Genomic DNA, 25,458 nt, shown 5'->3' on the forward strand with positions numbered 1-25,458 from the left:
CTATACAGTAAGAAGAAACTAAATGCACAGACCCAGGACAATGAACTTGTTTTACTATTTTATTACAAAGGTACAGCTTATGAGTTTCCATTACGATTGACCTTTTTAAGTCATTGTTTTCTCTACTTTATACAGTTTTTAACGTCTTCTGTTAAAAGATAACTCTCCCATCACCCATCTCCCAAAGTGTAGAGCTGTGAAGAAACACAGGGACAGCAACAGTACAGGCCACAGTGCACTGCCATTGGCTGAGTATCAGAAGTGTGTGTGTATAATTCACTGGCTTCAAATGTAATGTTTGTACTTGTACAAGGCTTGGTCCAACTGATAAGTTGAGGGTGTGTGTGGAAAGCATGTGCTGAATTTTGGACATGATGAAGGTGTAGAAACTGTATTGGACATGAACTGACGGAAGCATTTAACATTCACACTAGAGGCACCCTACGTAGTGTCTTACTAACTCGGGGAAGGACAAGCCCATGTGCATTTTAGACCCTCCTCCTGCCATTGAGATGACTGTAGTGCTAAGCTGAAGTGCGCTTCAGACCTTTCTGTTGCCCAATCCCAAATCAAACCCTGCATCCTGCACCTGATGTACTTGAACTAAGACCTTTGGGAGAGTGCAGCACATAATGTAGATCCTACTTCACCCAGCTGGTGTTTGAAAATAGTGCAATTTAGACCACACTGTTGAGTAATCGCCTACATCAAACTGTTCTCACTCTTCGTTTCCTGTGGATTCTAGTAGGATCGTTAATATGTACAATAGAACTACATAAGGGGGTAATACCACAGCATGACAATACCCACAAGACTTAAACTATCTTTCAAGTACATTGGTGTCAAGACTAAAGAGCTGAATGAAGATTTGGTTAACAGGTCTCGTAGCCCGAAGCCCACTTGGGCCAACAAATAGACATAAATATCTGGCAGACATAACCCTAACATATAGCTTAATATAAAATATAGCATGAAAATATATGTTCATATATATGACTCTAGTCTAAAACTTGGGTAATCATGATTGAAGGGACAAGCTTTTCTACTGGCCCCTGTGCGTGTGTGTGTGTATGGAAGTGTTGCTGTTGTTCAGCAGTCAGTACAACATCACTGTAATTCAGCCAGTCAAACAGGGGAGGATAATGATGTCCAAAGGCATTCAATATCAAACAACAATACATTTCATCTTCTTGACATGATTTGTTTTGATAGGGAACAGAGCAAACAATCCAACCTCCCCTACAGAGACATATGTGCAACGGTGTGAGACTGAGGAACACTGACAGACAGAGACCCCAAGTGATGATGGGGGGGGAGGGGGGCATGAATAAAGTGGACAGAGAAGTGCTGAAGGTGGTCTAGCATCAATCGCTCAAAGTGTTTGAGGCTAATTCAGGTCTAATTGCTTCTTGCTAAAAGGCAGCAATACAAGAGAAAAATTGAGATGTAACTGCTGTGTGAAGGATGAGGTCAACGTGTCAGGTGAGTAAATTTAATGTGCAGAGGCCTTCTGAGTACTGAGCATGATTATAGAATAGACCAATGCAAGAACAACCAACCATTAAAACCACAAACACTTTGAGAAACCAGCGTCACAATCATTAGAGAAGGGTTAGAGGTGAATCTAAACTAGAAGAGGACTGAAAGACTTTTTAAGTCCCATCTGCGTTCTTTGTTACAGATATGACCATATTTCTTCAGCACAGTACAACAAGCTTTAAACCTACAGTAGGCTAAGTGCGCTATCTTTTTGAAAAAACTTCTTTGTTCCCAATACTGTCCCACCATCGGCAGAGTTCAGGGACAGTGAGCTAGAAGTGACAACTTCTGTGGCCCAGATCAGCAGGCCACGACAGAGAATCAATCGGAAAACAGAATGTGGGCTTGATTGTGCTTGCCAGACAAAAAAATAATACATGGCAAACTAAATCACATCAAGTGGCTAAATACATTTCAAATGAGCGTATTTTCACAAATGAAATGATGCGAGGAGTATCTCTTACCATATTTACTTTCCAGGTTGCTAGATCTGGAGCTTTCCACAGGACTACTTAAAGCTTAACTGTAACATACCAGTATGTGTATCAACTTAATGTGATTGAACATTTGTTAACATGCATGCAAGTAATGGCTGCTGTGTGATACAAGCACCCAAGAGCACACCCGCCATGTAAATAACATACTGCTTTAAAGCGGGGGTTAATCCTCATATACAAACTGGACCAAGTGATTATATTATCCTGCTTGGCACATCAAAAATGAATATGGGATTGATTCTGAGATGATTCCACTGGCTCTGTTAAATGAGGCAAATTGTAAGATAAATCACTCCCAAAAAGACAGCTGAGGATACATGAAAAGAGCATTCTGATCCAAGTCCTGTCATAGTGCACCACAGGGCTTTTGGTCTGACGGAAAATCTAAACCAAAAACAAATCTCCCCCAACACCCTCTCCCCTTTGGCAACTGTTCAACCCTCTTGGCCACAGGATATATCGCATGGAAAAAAATACCTCAACTGTCACCCAGAAAAGGAGTGCTTGAGAAATGTTGAGGAACATTTGACAGGTCATTTCTTTTATGTGTATGTGTGTGCATGTTTATTTAAATCCCAGTAAGAGGTTGAGCACATACTTCCACCTGTCTCCCTATTCCACTAAATGAGAATCATATTTGAGACAATAAAATTAACATACATAAACAGTTAAATCAAGATGACAGTCAGTAAAAATATCAATACAAAAAAAATAGGCATGATAAACAACAACAATAAATCACAATTATTCCAGTGTAAGTGTTTTGTTTGTGTAAGTCAATTTTTGTCCTCATAGGTGCAGACCAAACCAATCTGCATATTCAAAAGAAGAAAAAAAAACAGAAAAAGAAGAGAGAGAAAAGAAATTAAAACATGCCAGATCATGCTGTGTACCACCAACAACAGGGTGTGAAGGGTCGGAGAAAAGCTGGAGCCCCCTGCAGAAGCTAACCCAGGCGGAAGCATCTGTTGGCCTGGGTGGGGTGTGGAGTGGGGTGGAGCTAGATGGGTCCCAGGGGGTCCTTCTCTGCCCCGCAAGCTCATCCTGTCTGGGACGGGATAGGAGACAGAGGGGCCTCATGTCTGGTAGGAGAGACAGAGAGGGGGGCAGAGGAGCAGGCCAGAGAAGAAAGGAGAGGATGGAGGGACGGTGATGGTGCTGAGTATGTCATGGTTGGTCTATCTACTTCCCTCTCTCGCAGCATACACTTCCTCCCTCCCTAGTTCAGGTAAACAGGGAGAGGGAGGGATGACGTGTGACCGGTGAGAATAAATAAAAGCGGTAACATCTCAGGATCCAGTTCACTGTACATCGCCACCATTGTATTTCACGTATGCTTATCACAGCTTAAGCGGTTTATTATACACATCTGATTCCAACAGTTTATTTAGGTTGCAGCAGGCTGTAGTTTCCATGTTGGATCCTTCCACTCGTCCTTCCCTACTTTCACTTCCACACTTGTGGAATTCTTCCTTCTTCAGTCCTCTGTAGTGTTTCTACTAAACAATCAATTTGCTTTGCTTTCATCTGATTCCTTTTCCATGCATATTCCAAACTTTTCCTTTCCTCATTGTGCCCATCATTATTTCGATTACTCTCCCTCCCTCGTCTTCCCATCTATAGTGTGATCATATTTTCCTTCTTTCTTCCTCTCCTAGAAGCCCCTACCGTCCCTGTTAGCCCACACATGCATCGATCCGTTCTCTCTCCCCCTCTTCCCTCTCCATCCATCCATGCCTTTGTTGGGTCACTGTTTCTTCTCACGAGTGGTGATGGTGACCAGTTGCTTGGCAGCCTTGGCGATGTCGTAGGCGCACTGGATGACCTGCTGAGTGAGGAGTTGGTAGTCCACTGCAGGGGCCCCAGGCTCCGAGGGCGCAGCCTTACGGCACTCCACCTGCAACCGCGAGGCACTGGAAGCCAATAGGCGGAGGGAGCAGTGAACTGCATCCAACGCTGGGCGCTACAGAGAAATGAAGGGAATCAAAACTCAACTCACATGGTGGAGGATGTAAACATATAAGGAAGAATAAAGAGAGCAACACCCAGACAAAGAAAGAGAAAAAGAGACACACAAAGGGAGAAATTAAACATGAGTACAGGAATTACTTACTTTGGGGAAGAGTGAGGCCATCTCAGTGACAGCTGAGTGGATCTTCTCAGAACATGGAACAAAGCTAATGAGGGGAGAAATTTGTTATTTAAATTAGTAGCTGACAAGATGATTGATGCAACAAGGTTGTTGTTATTAAATTATGCTTTGGACTAGTCTTTAGAGACATTTTAATATACGTCCTATCTGTGCAATCACATCATGACTGCACAACTCAACAAACTCCTCACCAGTGACCATTCTCTGACTCTGAGCTAGACACCAATCCATGGCAACATTAACAACTGCATTCACCTGGTGCAACTGTTAATAAGTGTGCATAAATGTAACAGAATTTCTAATAAAAAAAAAACTTAAAAAAAGAAGTTGGATCTGGCGCAAGATGTTCCTGTGACTTCTCAATGTGTTAACTAATTAAGAGGATCACTTGTCAACGAAGGATATAAATAGTAATGTTTAGTCTAAGGCAGACAAAAAGATTTTAGTGTCACTTTTATCTATCTCTCGGGTGTCTTACCTGTCATGTTTGAACTCCTGAGCAGCCCTGAGCAGCTCCTGGATGTTCTTGGTCACCTGCTCAGTTTTCAGTATGACATCCTCTGTGCAGGGCAGGGTGGGGTCCGGCTCCCCCGCCTCCCCACCTCCTCCCTCCTCAGACTCCCCACGGCCTTCCTCCTCACTGCTGCGGCCCATACTGACAAAAGAAAAAACATAAATACACTTTAATTAACACCTTGGTCTAAAGTAGAGAACTGACAGTCACAGAGGACATTTATGAGTCTGGGGCTTTAGCATCTCAACACTTTAAGTGTTCTCAAAGGGACAGTTCACCCCAAACTCAAAAATACATATTTTTCCTCTTATATTCAGAAATTGCAGACATCTCAACGGCCGATACCTCCAAAACTCGACAACTCACACCAAAACAATCTAGATGGATGAATAGCAATACAGGTAAGAGGGAAAAATAGAAGTATTTCTGATTTGGGGGTGAAAGAGACTAAGAGATCTACATTATGTGCTGCACTCTCCCAAAGGTCTTAGTTCAAGTACATCAGGTGCAGGATGCAGGGTTTGATTTGGGATTGGGCAACAGAAAGGTCTGAAGCGCACTTCAGCTTAGCACTACAGTCATCTCAATGGCAGGAGGAGGGTCTAAAATGCACATGACCTTGTCCTTCCCCGAGTTAGTAAGACACTACGTAGGGTGCTTCACTAGTGTGAATGTTAAATGCTTCCGTCAGTTCATGTCCAACACATTTTCTACACCTTTATCATGTCCAGAACTAAAAGACTACCCTCTCTTTGCCCTGTATTTCTCAATAATAACTGTTAGTAAAAATCATTAACTTCCATATCAGCGTGTGGCCTAGATTTATAGTATTGCAAAGTAAGAAACCCAAACCTGCAGCAAATAAGGCAAAGTGTTTGAAATATCCATTTTGAGAACAAATTGTAAAGATAATTTAATGACAAAATATTTATATAACACAGATTATCCCATTTACACATAGTTTAAGGGCTTTAGGTGACTAATAATCTCAATTATATCCCATGACAACTTTTGACTTTCATGCCAGAACTCATTTTGACTTGTGGGTGCATATCTGATTTCAGAATAAAATTGGTTTCAGAATAAAATTCCTAAATTTGAAAGAAACAGCACAGGAAATACTATTTGGTACAGTATTTGGTACTAGCAATCAGTAAAACTATCTCCAAAAAAACCTACAGATTAAAACACACTCATCCTTGTGTGTACAGTGGGTCTGACCTTAGCGAGAGGTCGTACGTTTGTGTGTTGTCGTAGTCACTGTCAGTGCCACTGCCGTGCTTCTCTGCTTTAGGGACCTGGGGAGGGAAACACAACAACACGCTCCAACAGTTCACTTATCACCCACCTCACCAAACCTCCCGAGCTGCTCACTCCTGCAGAGCCTAATGGATACATCCTCCCACAAAGTTCAAGCATTTGTTCCCAGTGAATGTGATGAATTGTAAAGATGAATTGTGGCTGCTTCTATGAAAAATGCCAATATTTATGGGATGTTTGCATTATCTTTGGTTTTTAAACATTTGTAGTCTGCACCTTGCTAACAGGATGATGAGAGGTTTTATGTAATAAAAATGCAGGGTAGGGGTCGATATTCAAACCCCTTGCAGTATTTGTAGGAGACAAAACAATGTAAGCCTATAATATCAACTTCCTAAATGGACTGTGTGCAGGATCATGAAGGTCAGATCAGTCTAGAATCAAAAACTGTAAGAGCTCACCATGTATCTGCCCATCTCTGTAGATCCAGACAGATGCTGGCTCCCATACGGCGCTGGACCCCCTGTTCCACCCTTCCTTACCTGTGAAAAGAGGGGAACACAAGGATGGCGAGGGGAAGAGAAAGATGGAGGGGTAAAGATAAGAGGAGAAAGAGAGATGTGTGGACAAAGAGATGGAGAAGGGAATGAACGATTAGCAGAAAGAGATGGATGAAAAAAATGGGAAAAAAAGAGTGTGGGACAGAGAGAAGAGATGCTTTTATAAACAGCAGAAAAACAAGATGAATGAGCCAGTGAGAGCAGCGCCAGATCAACTCGGCAGCTCACCCATCATCCCATCAAGACTACATGTCTCTAGAGTTATCTAACACTGCAATTCAAAGAACACTGTCAACTAAACTAATTGGTGATGAACAGCTATACATCACACAAACATCTAAAAATGACTACACACATATTTTACACTAATGTTGATCTCCATTATTAGGATGCATAATAAGCAGAAGTGGTGCATAGTTGCATGTGATAGAATCCTACAGTTGATGAAATGGCAAACAATGCAATGACAGACAGAATGCTTACATCCAGAGGATGCGCGGCTGCACTGCAGTGAGCAAGGGGACAGACAGGTGAAGAGACAGACAGAAAGAAAACAGACAAACAGGTAAATCTTTGTGTACGGAGATGGTGAATTGGACACGACTCCATGGAGGTCTCAATAGAACGGTTGACAGTAGTGTTGAATGGTGGTGTGCTTGCATAGCGCATACTGTAGAAATTTCCTGTATGTTGTATGTGTGATCATAGCAACTCCTGAATTAAGCAGCTGTCCAGAAGCAGGAGAGCTAACTGGGAGTTTAAAAAGGGTTGAAAATGTAAAGGTCAAAGGGTGCAGAGAAGGCTAGAGAACGGAGACATCAGGGGCATCACCAGGCAACCAAACAGACAACACAATCCCTATTTTCCATCTTTCTCCTCAACGTCACACTTATGCACTTCCCCTTTATGGTGCTAAAAATCAGAGATTGAGGTCATATTGTTCTTAGACAAATCAGTGCTACACTCTCGCATTTAAATGGGGATGATGCACAACTGGACCTTTCATAGAGAAGGATCGGGTACTGAGATGCAGGGAGAGAGAAAGTTGCAGGGAAACAGAGAGATCAGGATTGGACTATCACCCATCAATCAGGCCAAAGAGAGCCAATCAGGGCCACCAAAAGGAAGGTGGGAAGTAGAAGGGGCCGGGGGAGTTCTAACTTACGCTGGGTGTGTTGAGGGGCTGCAGGCGGGCTGCCAGGGAGTCCAGGGCTGGGGGACCATGGGCCGTGGGGCCGGGGGCCGCTCCTGGCTCGTACATTGAGAAGGCCTGGCGGTCCCTCCGGTGGGGATGGGAGTGGGGGGCGACAGAGGAGGGCACTGAGAGCCCCGGGGGATCCGCCCCTCCGCCTATTCCTCCTCTCATCCCACCCCCTTGCCAGTGGCCTCCCCCTCCTCCTCCTCCTCCTCCACCAGGCCCCCCTACCCCATGGCCGGCTGCCCCCCCAACCTGCTGGCCCCCCCGCAGCGCACTGTTCTCTGTCTGCATCCGCGTGATCTACAGGAGAGGAGGAAGGGAGCAGGGAGGGATGAGAGGATGGAGGGAGGGATGGAGGGAGGGACATGGGGAGATTAAAGGGAAGGGAGGGGGGTGTCAACTGAATGGTCAAAGACAAGTATCCACAATCACAGGTACAGTAAAAAGCTCATACATGTTAACTCATATCAGTACTGGGGAGGGAGGGAATGTGTGGTAAAGACACTTCAATAGGTTACATGTCGGGGCAGGGATTAGGTCTTGGGAATGGGGTGGAAAGGCTACATACCTGTATATATGCATAGTTTGTTTTCACTGGTCAATGAGGGGAAGTGAGGGCTCACCTGCACTGAGGTAGTGTTGGCTACCATTTAATTTGACCACAGTATTTGTTGTCTGCATGAGTGTGCGCATAAGTGTTTCCTTGTACAAGTGCATGTTTGCCTCAACTCTTCACTAAATTCTCAGTCAAGTGACAAAATAAATGAATGAATAACAAGTCACATGAGCTGACACTGGCAGCCAATAATGAATACAATGAGCTAATGATGATGACTCACAGGAAACCAAATGAAGCGACAATGAACAACAAATGAGCATTATTAAGTAAAAACGGTCTAAACTAAAAATGACAACTAAAATGATAACGGGTATTTGCAGCACCCTCTCTCCACATGAGAATGACAGCTGCTTTAGTTGCTAAATACCACTGAGAAGCTGTCACCAAATACATCTTCCTGAGACAACAGTGTAGGAAAATGACACCCTGTCAGGAAAAATACATCAGCTTGCAAAGATATTAAAATATCCACTTGTCTCTCCACCATCCTGCCCTCCTTCTGTCGGAATCAATTGTTCCATCTCCTTTGCCAACCTGTCTCCGTCACTTTGTCTTGTGGGTTCTTCAATCTAGGCATCACCCCCTATCTGATTTTATATTCCAACTTCTCCAGGTTCTTTAGGTTTTTATGTTTTACCTTTCTAAGAAACATGCTGACCTTTCTTGCATCATCCCATCTCTCTTTCCTGTCCCCTGTTGCTCTCCAAAATTATTAAATGAGTTAAAAAAATAAAATATAATCTCAACTCCCACTTTCTGCTTGCTCTGTATTTCTCAACATTCTGCTGGGGTTGAGGTTCTGCGTATGTTGACCATCTAACCTTATTTGCCTGATTTGTCTCCGCCCGCCCTTTCATCCCCCCTCCATACTCCCTACCTCCTTCTGGAGCCGCCGGAGCTCCTCACTCAGGTTGTTGTTGACCTTCATCAGCTGCTGCACCTTGGCTTCTGAGGAGGCCAGAGCCTTCTTCACCTCCAGGTACTCCTGCAGGGTGATGGGACCGTCTGACAAGTCTGATGAGTCCATACTCTGTATTGATAGGACATAGAGGGTGGACAGACAGGTAGAAAGACAGACAGGTGGACAGAAAGGCACAGACAAAGTGAAAGTGACAAACTGACATCATGAGACTTGTGAAGCTATTGCAGGGTATAAACCCAATGTGGACTACCTCATTTCTTTAGTGTTTTTACAGATTAATCTAACTCATACATTCTGGTTTAGGCTGACACCATTCTATTGTATATAAACACATCATATAATTTATGCAGTTTTTATGCAGACGTATTATAGGGGCAGTTGAATCAGTGCCTTTTGAGCTGGACAAAACAGAGCTTACAACTGTGTGAGAGGAAGAGGACTGGCCTGCAGCCTGGAGGCCAGTACTACAGCTGATCACACACACACATATGGACAGTAGAGCGTTCCTGTTCTCAATGCACCATCCGCCTTCACTTCCTGTGACCCTGGAGGAGCATGCTCAAACTCCTATACCACTCCCTAGAACTGAACCATTTTAAACATTTTTCATATACTATTCTTCAAATACATTGTTTATAATTCATCCACCTCCTACCCAATCCATTTCTATTTTACTCTTATGCCCTTGACTTAATACTAAATAAATTATATATATATATATATATATATATATATATATATATATATATATATATATATATATATATATATATATATATATATATATATATATATATATATATATATATTCGATATAATACCACTCTTCAATATTACAAGCACAACAAGAAAATGATTGCACATATTTCTGGAGTGGAGATGGGAGTGGAACCTCTGATTTGCGGTTTGTCAGAGTTTTGCACACTGAGCTAAACAAGTCCACAGGAAAAGGAGATAGTTACTGGTTTAGCTGTTGTTTACTTTGTCATTTCTACCACTCCCACTCTGCACCATTTTCCTCTCTTTCTCTCCCGCTCAATCTCCTCTTCCCTTTCACTACACACACACTCTCTCTCTTTGTATGAACAATGCCTCTCTGACAAGAACCCAGAATATCTGATGATGTCACTCAGGAGCTATGTGGCAGCCCTGACTGTGGCCACTCCCCACAAAGCATGCTGGGACAAGCAGTCATAAAGAGGCAACCATGGAAAAAGTTTGCTAGCTGGTGGAACTACTTTTTAATATTTTCAAAACCTATTGTAAGTGAGAGGAACAGGGCTGAATTGTTGAGTAACATTTAAAAAGTACTAGTGTGTCAGCATGTGCAGAGATGTGTATTAGTAGATTTTACCTAGAAAAGCGTGCTGCATTTCATTAAAGCTAGCTCCTACTTTAGCTTTGTGGTAAGTGTGCATTTGGCAAGATGTATATTGCATTGTAAGTAGCGTGTGTTCAAGTACTATACCTTTGCACGGTTGCTGCGTTGTGTGTTGTTGTTGTTCTGGGTGGTCAGCTCGCTGTCTGTGTCTTCATCAGAGGCTACACTGTCGTAGTCGTGCTGGTCATCATCAATGCCCAGATCCAATGGGTCTGACAAAGGAAAAAAGTGCGTATTTATAACACTTCTCATTATTCTGAACGCTCAGACTGCTGACTGATTTCAGCCAGCTTTCTTTCCTGCTTCTTTCAGTGGGGGTCTCCATGTTGGTTTCATATAAGAACCAGTAGTTAGTAAGTCAAAATTTACACAGATAAAAATATACTGCCTGCTCTGGCACAAATGTAACTCCAAGTTACAAACAGAAATCACCTCTTTGCCTTTCATCACCAAATTGCTGGACTGGAGCCAGTTTACCATTTTGCTGCTTGCAATGATAATCACATTTGCTTCTAAGATGTTTGATCAAATGTTTGGGCGTTAAGGCTCCACATTGCTGTACAGAAAAGCACTGGGAAAAGTCAATAAACTGACCTGTATCTATCCATATTTGTAAGTAGGTTAAGTTACATGCCCTTGTCCTTTGCTATTATTTAAAAATCTGTATAACTGCCTTCAGCTCTCCTTCCTAATCTGCCTCCCAGTGTCTCACCAGTAGGGCTGCTGAGACCTTTCCCCTGCTGTCTCCTTTTGGCGTCACTCAGGATGTCGATGATGAGGGTGGCAAACTCCCGAGCGTTGAAACGGGCCAGCTTCTGACGGCCCTGAGAGAAGAACCAGTCAGGAGTTAGGACTTGGATTATTACATATACACATGCAAACACTGGCATGACCGTCTACCTCTTTTCTAAAAAGTTCTGAAAGTTCTATCATGAGTCGTGGAATACAGATACAATCCAGCCCACAGTCAATGGTTCACAGCCTGTGTGACTACTGTGGTCAATGACCATGTGCTGTGGAAAAACACAGTCATACTTAACACTCGCAACACACACACACGCATCACAAGTGTGCTCACACATACACAAAGATGAGGAAAGAAACAAAAAACGTGCAATTACACTAGCATGCTGGCATCAATACAAGAGAATAAAAAGGTCACTTTCCATTGAAGTGCTAAACTAGAACTACTACACAAAGCGATGTGCTATTCATAAACACATCACTATATACAACAAAAGTACGGTAAAAAGTTCAACTTTAAATGTGTGAGTGTGTTTTAGCTTCTGTTTCATAAATAGACAGCAGTTTCTGACCACAGTGAACCACCCAATCAGGACAGAGCAAACGTGGTGATGGGTGTTTTTTCTGTGTGTGTATGGTCGTGTTAAAAGTCAGTGTTTACACTAATGAGCCACACAGATGAGGAGAAACTATGTGAGAGGACATATGGGATTTCTCTCTCTCACACACAGAGCGAGGGAAAGAGGGGGGAGAGAGAGAAACACAGATGGATTACATCTTTCCTCCTCTTTCACAGCTGAGGAACATCCCTTGTCAATTTCACACTCATTCTCGGCTTCTCCCCCAAACACATACACTGTCTAACTGTCTAAGATATCACTAGGCTCTATTTTTTCTTTTTGCTCGCTTGTGTCATTGTGTACAGGTGAAAGATATCTACAATACAAATGTATATGAGTATATGCATGCCACCTATGATTATCTACACTGTGGGTTTGTGCATGAATGAGTGTGTGTATGTTTACCTGGTTGCGTGTGGCAGAGTATTCAGGATTGACTGGTAGGAAGGGCACCGCGCTGCGTTCTGTTACCAGAGTGCTGTGGTTCTGGGTCGTAAGCCACACTGGAGACACAAACATGAAGCAAAAAATAAGTTTGTGTGTGTGTGTGTGTGAGAGAGAGAGAGAGAGAGAGAGAGTTTAACATGGAACATGGGCAATCAAACACTCAGTCCATCCACCCACACATGCATACAGACATAAACAAAGTAACCGTAAAAAACATACACTAGATCCTAAAACTGAATGCCTCTATAATCCACATTCTGTTTTAGGCCCTCCCCTTGTGTGTGGCTGAGTGTGAATGTATGTGTGTGTGTGTCTGTGTCTTTGTATCCTTTCCACTTACCTGCGGTGCTTCTGTCAGAAAGCACAATTTGACTGCTACTGCTACTGAAGGAAAGGGAGAGAAGAAACGGAAAAAAGAGGAGACAGAGCGAGAAAGAGCAGAGGAGGAGGAGAGAGACTCAAGAATTTCTGAGGCACTTCCTCACTCACACACATCATCTCTCCTCCTCCTCTCTCACTCAGTCACTCCATTTGGCCTTTCTCTTCAACAGTCATTTTCCTTTTCTCCTCACTCTTCCCTTCAAATTCACTCTGTCCTCTCAACATCTATTTTCTATGTGATGTTCTCTCTTTTTCTCTCCCTCCTTTTCTTCTCAAAATCCATGTCAACAATGTTTTGTGGAGGTGTTTTCTATTTCTTTCAACATCTAGTTTCCATTTATATAGGAAAACGTCAAAACACAGAGATATTTCTACCTTACAGAGGACAAAAAAGGAAGTGAGGAGATGAGGCTCACCTGCATCGTTTTCTCTGCGATCTACCTCGTCATAGACATCCATCGCTAGCTCCTCAAACAGCCGATTGTTGAGCTGTCACACACACACAAACAAATTGACCCCCAAGATATATAAACAAGTGTATTCGTACATGCCTACACATCACCGGTGCAACAAACACCAGTGTGAAAAACAAGAGAGAGTAGAAGAAAACAGACATGAAAACCACCTGGTGCACAGTCATCTGGGCTGCAGATGGCCCTGAACCTGACCTGACCAAGCACATATCTTTTTATATTACTTTCAAGGACACAAGAAAACTGGCAAATCTATTGTATAAAAAAGCTGCAACTTTGACCTTGACGATTCTTACCACTGTCTGTAGAATTGTAATGTAACAATTAGCCACGATTTAAATCTCACAATTCAACCCACAAACTCAACTCACTGCTTGGAGCTTCTTCTTTGCAGCCTTGGCCAATTCTGAGAGGTCCAGACTAAAAAACACAGAGTCAAAAAAACACAGTCAGACAGGCATCACAAAGATGCAGTGGAATAAAGAGATGGGGGGAGAGGGAGGGAGGGAGGAAAACATGGATATGGAGAGAGGACCAAGAGGTGAGGAGGTGGGAAGGGTGTTTGGCTAGAGAGGGGGGACAGGGAGAGGGAAGGCACATTTGGGGTGGGATGCGTTGGACGTCTGATTGAAAGGGCTTGATGTAATGGTGACTGCCATTTTGAGCCATGTAAACCTGAAAGCAATTCTCTGAACAGTCCCAGGGACAGGGTGCAGCTGTGATTTTGCAAGCTACAGCTAGACTGCTAAAAATTGTATCATATCAGGACATATTTATGTCAGTCTAAATATAACTTTCTTACTAAATGTTGTTGTAAACTCAGTCTCAAGTGTGTTAAAACTGTTTTATTACACAGAGCATGTCAAAAGTTTTACTGAATTATGTGAAATTTTATTTTAGGTAGACTTCACTTATTTCAGGGCAAACTAAGTTCACTAAGGATATACCGGTATGCTACTGGACAATTTGAATATATGAAAATGTGTGGGGTGATTCTCCTGAGCATGGCAAAACCTTACTTACTGCAGGAGGCCCCCTGAAACTATTTCCTAACAGCCTCTAATCATCTAGATTTTTTTTCCTCAGACCTAACTGTACATCTGTATTTTCTAGTGATAACAGATTAAGGCCTAATAATCACCCCACTGTGAAACCGCTGAAGCTTAGTCTGGTCTACAATAGGGAAATCTATAAAAGATGGGGTAGCAGAGAGAGGGGACTGAATGAAGGAAGAGACTCTGGAAAAAAAGGAACAAGGAAAGTAAAGATACCTCTGTGTCGGGCACTTAGGACGAGCTCTGGCTCCACCAAGCGCAGCGAAATGGAGAGAACAGAAGACGAGTGAGAAAAGGGAAGAAACAGACAGAAAGAGGGGTGGAGAAGCCACATCAAAACAGCTTTAATTGTTATCAAGAGGAACCATTCACCAGAACAGAACAGATGCCAGTGGAGTTAGATGACAGCTCAGAAGACTCACTTACGTAACAAATACATTTTGAGGTGCACTTGGTTTATCTGCCTTAACATGTACATATGTCAGTGTATTTTTAAGCTACTTCTTTTGACTCAGCAAAGAAAACCCAGCACCCATCAAATCTTTGAAATAAGCTGAGCCAAGTAATACAGAACTGGATTTATCACAACCTGACGGTGCACTTCTGCACCTCTAAAATCAAACCTGCAGTTTAGGAATAATAAATCAAGCACACCCAAAGTATCTTAATTATTGCAGGCACATGTAATAGCTTAGATCCACCATTTACAATAAACAGCCAGCTTTGACAGAGATGCCAAAGACCTCCTTTATCTAACTCCTTTTCTTTTTTTTCTTTTTTTTTGGGGGGGGGTTACATATACTATGGTGCCACCCTCTGGTCAGAACACTAAACTGCATCAGTATCAATTAATTCATGCCAGGGAGACAGTGAAAAGAAGCAGTCATAGAAGTATAGTAGTCAGGTAGCTGCAAAGTTCTAACAAAGATACTTCATGCAATCAAACCACACCATGCATGCAGAAACAGGGCACTCATCACCACGTTAACACCAAACAATAATGTCATGGTCTATACCTGTCTGCCATTTGAGGAATGATATAATGGCCATTTTTGTGATCTGAGGAGAGGAGAGAACAGGAGACGAGACTTAACAACAAGATTAAAACTACCACCGTATGTCACTGAGGTTAACTGCTATTCTTAAGGCCATGTGAGGTGCACACAAACTGGTGCAGTGGGTTACCTGGGCGCCGTCCACAAAGGTAGAAGGCTAGTCTGTCCGTCAGTTCGTACTGACACTCTACCAGCCGCTCTGCTAGCTCTATATGGCCCGCTTGCCTGGAACACAGACACAAACACAAAGTATTCTACTTTCTTGTTGTGTTTTTACCTTCTTAACTGTTTTGCTTTCCCCCCCTCACCATTCTCCCATAGCAGATTTGATTTGACATTTGATTTAAATGCAAACTGTGTTATTAGTGAAGTGTGTTTCAACTGTCTTGTACCTTGCGTAGTCCATAGGTGTGCGTCCATTGATGTCAGGTGCTCCGGGGTCTGCACCGTACACCACTAGCAGCTCAGCCTGCAGGATCTGGCCTGCCTTGGCTGCCACATGGAGCGGGGTAGTGCCTTTCTCCTGGGGGGGTCATGTGGACACACAAACAGAGTCAGGACAAGAGGTGTGGCATAAATAGAGTAACTGAACAGCGTGGCTAATTACAAGATGGAGTGAGTCAGCGAGTAGTTTTTTCCTGACCGGGTGGAAGAAGTTGGCTTGAGCGCCGAGGGACAGGAGCCGAAGACACGTCTCTAAACTCCCCGTCCGCACACTTGAATGAAGTTGCTAATAGAGAAACAAAGAGGAGCGGTAGAGTGGAGAGAGAGAAACAGAGAGTGTCGGGGGTGGAAAGATTAAACATCACTGAGAGACAGAAACAGGCAGAATCCCCTTATTAGCCCAGTGGAGCTCCACAGCATTAGAGATTATTATCACATCCTGCTGTGCCATTGAGATCACTTCCTGTCAGGGGGTTTTATCAGTGAGTGTGCATAAGTGTGTGCTTGTGTGAGTGTGTACATGTAGGCTACGCGTTTATATGTGAGGCCTCCCACTGACGTCTATAAATTAAACATCCTTTGTGCTTACACATGCAGTTCAACAATATGGCAATGTCCATATAGGCCAATTAAGCTGAACTCATAAGTTCTCAACCCCTCGGCTGTGAAATACTGAGCTCTCACCTTACTGAGGTCCTTGGTAGTGACGCCATCATCATCACGGCAGGGCAGCTTGTGCACAAAGGCCAGCATCTGGTATTTGGCTCTGATGAACTCTGACTTAGTGGGACTGCACAGGAGGAGAAGGTAAGATGGTTAACAAAATTCAAACCAAAAGCGTGTTAATATGTGGGAAAATCACATTTGCCACTACAGTCCAGGTCACTTTGTCATTTAAATTATGCTCTGCAAAACTAATTTTAAGTTTCAATTTTTTCCTGAAAGTCACATTTTTTTCAAACAGCTGATGTGATTTTTGACTGAAAAGCAGTTCATGCTGTGATTTCACTTTTCTCCTTTTGAATCTTGGTGTTAGGTGAAAATCCCACTCTCTTATCAGTTCTTGAGTTAAGAACTACACGCCTTAACAAGACTGCTGTTACTCAGCAAGGCCTGAGCGGGGTTCCTTCACATTTTACTTAAATGAGTCTGAACTGATGGGTTACTACTGGTTTCCTGCTTGTTTTACAAAGACATTTACACAATATACAATACAGTACATTTAAATCCTATGTACCTTCGTCTCAATCGATTTCCAATTCTTAAAACAAAAATCGGAAAATGAAAAACAAGACTTTTTTAAATTATCAATGTTTGTAACAGCCTTTTAAAAACGGAAATAGAGCCGTTTTCCATTTAATTTTGTCCTCAACTTTCGTGATGTTTCCTTATTATGGATTTTCATATAGTGAGTCAAACACGAAAAATCCAGTGTCCATTGCAACAAAATGCAAAATTAGGGTGATTTTAAATTATCCTTATCAAAAGGTGAACCGGAAGCATTCATTATAGTGAATTAAAGGGCTAGAATTAATTATCATAGTCATCAAGTCAACAATTAATATAAGACAGTACCCAATTCACACTATGGAAAGCATCCACATCAGTCCAGTACCATCCGCTTTTGTCAGTATGAAAGCTAGTGCGCGCACACCATCTGGATGAGTCCGGTAGAATGTTTATTTCTATAGTAACAATAAATTAACAATGCAGCTGAAGGTATGGTGGGTAGGGCTTCAGGGTTGTGGACTAATGAGCAGACCTGCATATTTGCTTGATATTGCCCGCGATCTTAACCAGATGCACTCATATTTATCAAATATGAATAACCGTCGGCAAGAGCGAGCACTCTTCTGGTAGTGCCTGCTCGACTGTGTCGGCAGCGAGGGGTTCATTGCGAGCCCCCAGCTTAATGTTTGCCCCACACACACAAGTTTATTAATCAAGTACAATTATTTTGTTTCTATAAAATCTCTTCTTTACATCACTGGTTAGATAATACAACCCAAGCAATAAGAGTATAGTTAAGGTTATGCAACAACATACACAATGTTGCTTGTGCGTGCGCCTTGTGCCACAGAAATGGATGGAGAGGCCACGAAGCAAAAGCTTTCTGTTTTGGCAGATATGTCTGATGAGATTTAATTAATTATGATCATATGGCATAAGGCTATTGTAGGCAACTAATGGCTGTCGACAGGATCTGTGGCCATGAGAGGACATTTATTATATATTCAGTTAACATTTCCAAAGCCAACAGCCTATATTGTGTTAATATGAAGGCTAGCCTACAAGGTTTTTATTTCTTGCGACTGGGAAATTTTTCCACCTGAGAGGATAATTATTGTTAGCAGCTTTTATCAGTAGGCATATTTTCAACCAAATAATCAATAACAGACTGTGCATTGCCAGACCTTGACACTTCTATTAGTGTAACAGTGGAAGAAAGCTCTGGAATTTCAAGCCAACAACACGCCACCATCAACTTTTGTAATAGGTAGGTGGAGTCCTCCATATGTGCTGTTGTAGGCCGTAGGCCTATAGCATTGATTATTCATTTGGCCACAGGATTAGGCTACTGTTGAGAGATTAGTGGAGATATATATATATATATATGTTAACAGAGGATGTGCGATCATTTTGCAGCCAATTCAAGTTGAAGTTGGAAAAGTTTAAAGTTTGAGAAATTACATGGGCGTGAATAGGCTATTAAGTTTAATAAAATAGTCGGGAGATTACCCTGCATATTGTAGGCAGACCGCTGTTGTCTTGCATATATTCTGTGCGGGCCGTTCTGTGCTTATTTATAGACTGAACACAGCCTGAACAACTGAACTGTCAATGTTGTAGCTGTTGTTAATAATGTTGAAGGGTTAGGTTTAATATTAACCTTAACAAGAAAAATCAAACATTTTTCAATAAATTATATTTCATCTCAGAAAATACTTTGATATGCTTTTTTTTTTTCAAATTGAGTGACAAAACCATTTTAATTTTTAAAGCCCCGTTTTTCATTTGCCGATTTTTGCTTCAGAATAGGAAAACGATTGAGATGAAAACCCTATGAGAACAGAACACGATTCATTAGGAAAGTGCAACACTGAGAGAAAAGTGTTTAGAGGGCATTAAGAAACAACTGGGTGCAAAATGCTCCTCACTACTGAAAATACCAATCATGTTCAGAAAGGCTATATAACATCCCTGTGCAGCAGGGACAATAGTTTCCACCAGCAAAGGTGACTGGGGGGAGATGTGCGATACTTTTGTTCTGTGCATTTTGATCCTGCAGGGAGTATACTTACTGGACTTTGTCCTGGGGGTTGGGTTTCCTACGGCCGCTCTGCACCTGAGCAGGGTCCAGGAGACTGTGTTCCCATATGGAGTTGGCCCCGTTACTGGCCAAGGTCTGAACCATCTGAAACACACACACACACACACACACACACACACACACACACACACACACACACACAGCAGTGACTCAGTGATGGTTCACAATGACGCAAGGAAATTACCACCATCACAAGAATATTCTTGAGAGTAAAGTCACCTGCAGCCCTAATGCAATACTCTATGTTTTAAATGTATTGCTTTTAGAATGACTAAAAATCTAAAATTGATGCACAAACAGAGGGATAGGCATATAATTTAATACTAACAGAGAAAATACAAACTTTTTTAAAAATAAATGCTGATGGAAAACCTGTGGGAACAAATTTGCACCCTCAGAGCTGAGTCAGATTTCTGTACCAGTCCTCACCTTCTGTGGTAAAATTCTGGGCCTCAGGCACTGCATTTATTTGATTTAACCAGTCCTTCCCTGCTCGCTCATTATTTCTCAGCCTTACCTGCAGTAGTGCGGGAGGCCATCCGCTGTGCCTCAGGTGCTTGACTATGGAGATATGGCGGCCTAAGCTGCGGTGGACTGAACAGCATTCATCACAAATCAGGACCCCTCTGTTGATACTGGTCCAGCCCGGGTCTGACATACAAACAGAAATAGATGGACGCTGTTACAAGCCTTATAACAAGTCTTGTGTCATGTAAGACTTTTCATTATTGTAAAGAACCAACAAGTGCTTCACTACAACAATCCCTTCAGTCCAGGCTGCATAAACACTCCAACTCTGTGTTCTCCATCTTATAATAGACCCCTCAATATGCAAGTAATGTAATGTGGGGGGCCTAAATTACAGTTTACTACCACAGGACTCTGTGGTGCCATTTTTTTCTCCCCCAAGAAGACATGTGCTCTACCTACACTGCTACTCTGCCGAGGCTTCATTCAAGGTCAAGTCAAACATATGCTCCTCTAGTCCTCTTTTATCAGTTGCTAACCTGCAGTAAAAAGTGTTTAATGAAATATGTGGATATGTACACGCAGAGACACAGAGACAAACATAAGGATGAGCAACAGCATAAAGTGTAAAGTACCTCTGTCATCAAAACTCCAATTGAGTCCAAGTCTTTTAATTTTAAAACCCAAATGAATGTGCAATTATATATACACTATAGTATTGTATAATGCGCATTAATAGCAACTTTGGAGGCAACTACTGAAAGGAATGGGCAATTAGGACAAATGGAATTTTACATTAATAGTGAAATTTTTACTACTTTACTACAATCATTTCAAGTATTTAGACACGAACATAGTCAACAATACAACTATATATATGCAAGAAAATATGCATTACACTGAATTATCAGTCAGCCTTTCTGAGTTGTCTTGGCTACAGTTGAAATATGCTATGTGAAAGTACCAAATACTTGGATAAAGATGGATCAAACACACACACTGTATATTCCATGTGCTGGGTTGTACTATTCCCCTTAGCCCAGCACACTCCATGAATTGTTACTCACTAGTGAACTAATGCATGCCCAGAGCCCAGCTTTGAGTGCTTATCAATGTAGGGCTAAATTGAACCTATAAGAATTATTTAAACACAGTCACCTCAGTGTTGTACAAAACTGCAGAAAACAATGTGCAGTAAGTAGGGCTGAAAGTCAAGTAAGAGTCAAGGTGGCACAAGTCAAGAAGATGTTTTACCATATGATATTTTGCTGGTTATACTAAAAACTACAGCAATACTGTATGTGAAAAATGGAAAAGTTAAATATTTGAAGATTCAAGACATTTAAATTTCTGATAAAATGAAACATCACTAACATGTGTATGTTCCTAAACACAGACAGAACAAGTAAACCTTTCAGTCATAAGCAGCTTGATATAAGAACAGTGGTGCCTCACTGGCTGCGCCAAATGTCAGATCTACTACTTTTTGACAGCAGTCTGAGGTTTCCATAACATTTGATATTTGTTTTAGTCTGTTTGGTGTGATATTGCAGTGGTCTATATAATTCTGGGGGGAACATCACTTTTTTTCTTCCTAAGACAACTACCTGAAACTTTTTCAAATAGGAATAGATGAGTGTGCATAAAGTGAGGATGGGAGGGCTAATGCCTTGACACTGGCAGACTAGTCATAGAGTCTGGGTCATGTTAATGTCCTCAGGACCCTGATGTGATGAGCAGCTCACAACTAATACACTCTGTTATATCAAAACAAATATATGCACACTTACATGCATGTGATGCATGCACAAACACACACATCTACTGTCTGCATTAGTCACTCGCAGGCTGGGATAAAACTGTCTGAGCTTAGGGTATTAAAGGAGCTAAAATAGTCCATCAGATGAACTGACATGCTGTAAGTCTTTTTGCCCGCAGAAAAAGTAGGAACAAATGCAAAATGGCTTTGATAAGAGCTATAGCCTAGTTTAGAACAGTAGCCCGTAGGCCCTTAAAGGCCAGACTGCAGCAATTTAATTCCTTAATCTGTGTAATAAATATAAAAACTCCCACAGGCTACGCTATCTGCCTGGCTCGCTGGATCAATATGAGGCTACACCATTAAGCTATTAGGCCTGGATAGACTATTGGCAGCAGCATATTAGCCAAATCTGCAGCATCACATAATTTAGCCTAAAGTTGACCTAATTCATCAATACAACATTGACATTTGTTTTTATAACTGTAACTTAAGCCTACATAAAAACATAATAATGAGTATTAATGGTGAAGGATAACATTTAAAGTCTGGAAAACGCTTGCTGAAATAAACACTGTAAATGCTGCTTAATTCATATTTCACACTGGAGGAGTCTCACAGCTCTAAAACATCCATTTCAATATCCAGGAGCAACATGTAGGTCCACTTGCTGGCCCAAGTCACTACTAGGTTGATTGCAATTCATACAGTTTTTATTCCCTCTAAGGTTTGCTTTTTAAACTCAACCAAACCAGACACATCATCAACAGTAAAACATGACACTATAACACGATACAGGAATTGGACACCACTGTCAAACTGCTCTAAATGCTTTCACAAGAGTCTCAGTTTCTTATACAATTGCATCTGTGCTCAATAACGAGTTTACTATCATGACAACATGATTCATTGTTGCTATAAACCGTGCAGATTGCCACAGCGTGACATTAAAGCGTCCTGAGGCTTGGCTAAGACTGGGAGTATCAGTCGTCCTTTATAGCCATGCCATCGAGTTATCCCCTAGTATGACACAAAGCTGGGTAGTAGGGAGGTGGCCTGTCACCAGTGGCTAGGTCAGCATTTTGCAGAACGCACTGCGTGTGTGTGCATGTCGTCGTAAGGAGGGGCTACATGCAAAAAGCTGATGGTAGATGGTAGTAAATATTCAGGTAGTTACAGGTGCACCAACACAAATAAGCTGACCACCATTATGAAAAATCAATAATTTTATCTAAGGAAACCGATGTAAATAGACTATTGCCTTACAACAACATGGATATTTTCCTTTTTCCTAACAGGATTAATTTTTCAGGCACATAACACATTAATCATACCGTACATTGCTATGGCATTCAAGAAAAGGGTTGACATTGGGGTTGGTTAGTGCTAAACAGATTATGAAGTGAGAAAGGCAATTGATGGGGCAGAAGGACAGAGAGACAGGCACTGAAGCAGGAAGGTATGTGTATAGTAGCAGCAGGGACTAAGTTCAGGTCATAAAGCAGTAGCAAGGTGTACCCAGCAAGATTTTGAACACTGAGCAGTAGGGCCCTCAAGCTTAGACAGTTTTTCGCGCACACACACACACACACACACACACACACACACACACACACACAGCTATCAGGGAGAGCAGCTGTTAAGAGAGCAGCTGTTGTAATGCATGTACACATGAATGAATGCAAGCAACACACACACACACACACACACATACACACAGGAGCACCAATAATCAAGTGCTTCAAGCTAAGCACGAGGTCATGTGAGGCTACATATGCAAGGCAGAGGCAAGAGAGGGGATACCAAGGTTGTTTTGGCATCACCTCTACCTCACTTTGCGACAAACACACATGGGGGCAACGAGGTAAAACTAACCTACAAATATGAATGTTCATTGCAACAGTCATACTTATGTCATACACAACAGTATGGATAACAATGCTCTTATCTGACAGGTCAAATTTGAACATATTTCTTCTTTTAAACTTCATGTTGAATCAGGTTAAATTTTCCACAGTAGGTTGGCTTTCAAATGAGTTTGCTCCTGTAAATTCCCTCAGCGTTAGTCACCATTTCATTTGTGAACTGTGGAGGACACTAAAAATATGAAATAAGTCCGGTAAATTGTTTGAAACATTCACTCAAGTACGCTCTTTAAGGGGTTTTCAACAGTCTACGGGAATTACCAGAAACTAACGTCAGATACCGTTAAAAGGACTGGCTGGTAGCTGGCGCGTTAGCTGAATCGGCTTGACAAACGCAGACCTAGCGGTAACTTGCCGTTTAGCAAAAGTTAGCTAGACTAGCTAACGTTTTAGCCAAGCTGGTAACGTTAGCCAGGTACACGATCTCAGAGCGCCGCAGACAAGTGCTAACAATAACACAACGGTTTTGAAATCAGGAGTTTGTATGTTAGCACATTAGGTTTAAGCTAAATGTTTAACGTACAATAGCCAGCAACGCAGTGAGTCAAAATCGCCTACTCGTTAGCCAGGCTAAGCTAACGTGTTAAGAAGTCAGTCCCGGTCACGAAAATCAAAACAAACGTCTCTCCAAGCGACATACATCTGACACTCAGAATCACTGCAGCAAACAAACTGGTAGCCCTATGATCTCGGTCAAATAGATATACATATCAAGCTGCTCAATGGGGCACATTAACGTTGAGCATCTATTAGCCAAAGATATTGCCCGTTGTGATAACACGCCTATTTTCCACTGTTTATTTTGGGCCTAAGCGACGCTTTGAAGCCCTGGCCGTTTTCCTGCTCTGCAGACCCGCTGACAGTGACAGCAGCTTCGGCCCTGTTGTCCCATCATGTCGCCCTCACAACGTATTGTTCCAGTATAATGGTCTATTTTTTATTTATTTTCCTCCTCCTTACCTGGCGCACTGCAGTCGGCGCAGACTTCTGTCCTTTGTAGCTTTCTTGACATCTCGAAAGTCGCTGAAATCGATGTCGGCGATGATGTGGTTGTTCGCCCTTTTTCCCCCGAGCTACCGACCGACGTCTGCCGTCAACCGATGCGGCCCCTGAATCCCCGGAAGCCGGGTGGTGTGTTCGGCTTTCCCGGCCAGCTGACAGTTGAATTTCCCGTTTCTTCCTGCGGTTTCTTCGCCCACGTTTACCACTGAACTCCAGTCTAGAGCCAAGTTATGTGAACATAGTTAATCTGGCTGTTGGTAAGAACCTCATATCGGAATGTTTACTAAATCTGTTCGCTGCATTGCCTGCAACTCACCGAGAGACGGCAGCTCTGTACCTGTCAGTTTCCGCACACACACCCAACATCCCTGCAGCCTACCTATGGAGGGGCTGGGAGGGGTGACGGGGCAAAAATAATCCTGTCATTCTTTAAAGGTGAGGAGGATTTCACAGACAGATCAAAATAGGGTAAAACATAGAAAAGTCAACTCCACCAATATTTTTAAAACCCACTGGCGAAAATGTAGCTAGATATGTATGAACACGATTTAAATTGACCTAGACTACTGTGTTATCTCCTTTAAGCAGCAATATGAGGATTGGTTCAATATTATTTACTGCAGATATTTTGCATCTGTGAAATTTTAAAGCATGAAAAAAATATATAATATATTTTTCCTCTTACCTGTAGTGCTATTTATCCATCTAGATTGTTTTTGTGTGAGTTTTCCGAGTTTTGGAGATATCGGCCGTAGAGATGTCTGCATTTTTCACACCAAAACAGGATAGATAGATAGATAGATAGATAGATAGATAGATAGATAGATAGATAGATAGATAGATAGATAGATAGCACTACAGGTAAGAGGACAAATATTTTTTTTTTGTTTTTGGGGTGAACTGTCCCTTTTAAATTAAACAAACTAGCAACAGATGAGAGTAGCATGGCCCCCTTTTTTAACCTTATAACGGACATACTGAAGAGCATATTCCTTTTACAAAACATTTTATTTATTTATTTATTACAAAAAGGGGTTAGGCTCATTTGTAGTTTTGGTATCAGATAGTTTTTGTTGTTGTTGTTGCTTGTGATTGTTTCCATTCTGTCATAC

General features: G+C 42.0%; 2 protein-coding genes across 6 annotated transcripts in view; one reads left to right on the forward strand and one right to left on the reverse strand.

Moving 5' to 3' along the window:
• Positions 1–45: 45 nt before the first annotated feature.
• Positions 46–24,792, reverse strand: git1 (G protein-coupled receptor kinase interacting ArfGAP 1). Of its 4 annotated transcripts, XM_044201396.1 has the most exons (22): positions 24,663–24,792; positions 24,305–24,563; positions 19,710–19,843; positions 19,164–19,276; positions 16,546–16,651; positions 16,061–16,147; positions 15,810–15,940; positions 15,548–15,642; positions 15,379–15,421; positions 14,579–14,605; positions 13,679–13,727; positions 13,251–13,323; positions 12,412–12,509; positions 11,355–11,466; positions 10,730–10,854; positions 9,217–9,369; positions 7,688–8,020; positions 6,424–6,504; positions 5,924–6,000; positions 4,667–4,843; positions 4,150–4,213; positions 46–3,999 (listed from the first exon to the last, which is right to left on the reverse strand). In XM_044201396.1, the coding sequence occupies exons 2-22, from the start codon at positions 24,354–24,356 to the stop codon at positions 3,784–3,786; spliced, it is 2,346 nt and encodes a 781-aa protein (XP_044057331.1). In that variant the 5' UTR covers positions 24,357–24,563; positions 24,663–24,792; the 3' UTR covers positions 46–3,783. The 4 variants fall into 4 exon arrangements, with proteins under 4 accessions (XP_044057331.1, XP_044057330.1, XP_044057332.1 ...); XM_044201395.1 differs by having other exon boundaries at positions 24,305–24,730; XM_044201397.1 differs by lacking the exon at positions 14,579–14,605 and having other exon boundaries at positions 24,305–24,730.
• The window catches only part of ankrd13b (ankyrin repeat domain 13B), a 45,510-nt gene continuing 43,201 nt past the window's right edge, over positions 23,150–25,458 (forward strand). Inside the window, exon 1 of one of the 2 annotated variants that reach the window (XR_006378506.1) lies at positions 23,150–23,283. The gene's annotated coding sequence lies outside the window, so the exon portion shown is untranslated. The remainder of the gene's footprint in view (positions 23,284–25,458) is intronic. The other variant, XM_044201400.1, reaches the window with a different exon arrangement.

Source organism: Siniperca chuatsi, linkage group LG7 (genome assembly GCF_020085105.1).
Source record: "Siniperca chuatsi isolate FFG_IHB_CAS linkage group LG7, ASM2008510v1, whole genome shotgun sequence".
NCBI lineage: Eukaryota > Metazoa > Chordata > Actinopteri > Centrarchiformes > Sinipercidae > Siniperca > Siniperca chuatsi.

Coding starts and splice junctions, on each gene's coding strand:
- git1 (XM_044201396.1), bottom strand. CDS start 24,356: ATGTCAAGAAAGCTACAAAGGACAGAAGTCTGCGCCGACTGCAGTGCG. Junction 12,510..13,250: donor TCGCAGAGAAAACGATGCAG/GTGAGCCTCATC, acceptor TTGTGTCTCCAG/TGTGGCTTACGACCCAGAAC. Junction 4,844..5,923: donor ACGTACGACCTCTCGCTAAG/GTCAGACCCACT, acceptor TTCTTTTGTCAG/TATGGGCCGCAGCAGTGAGG.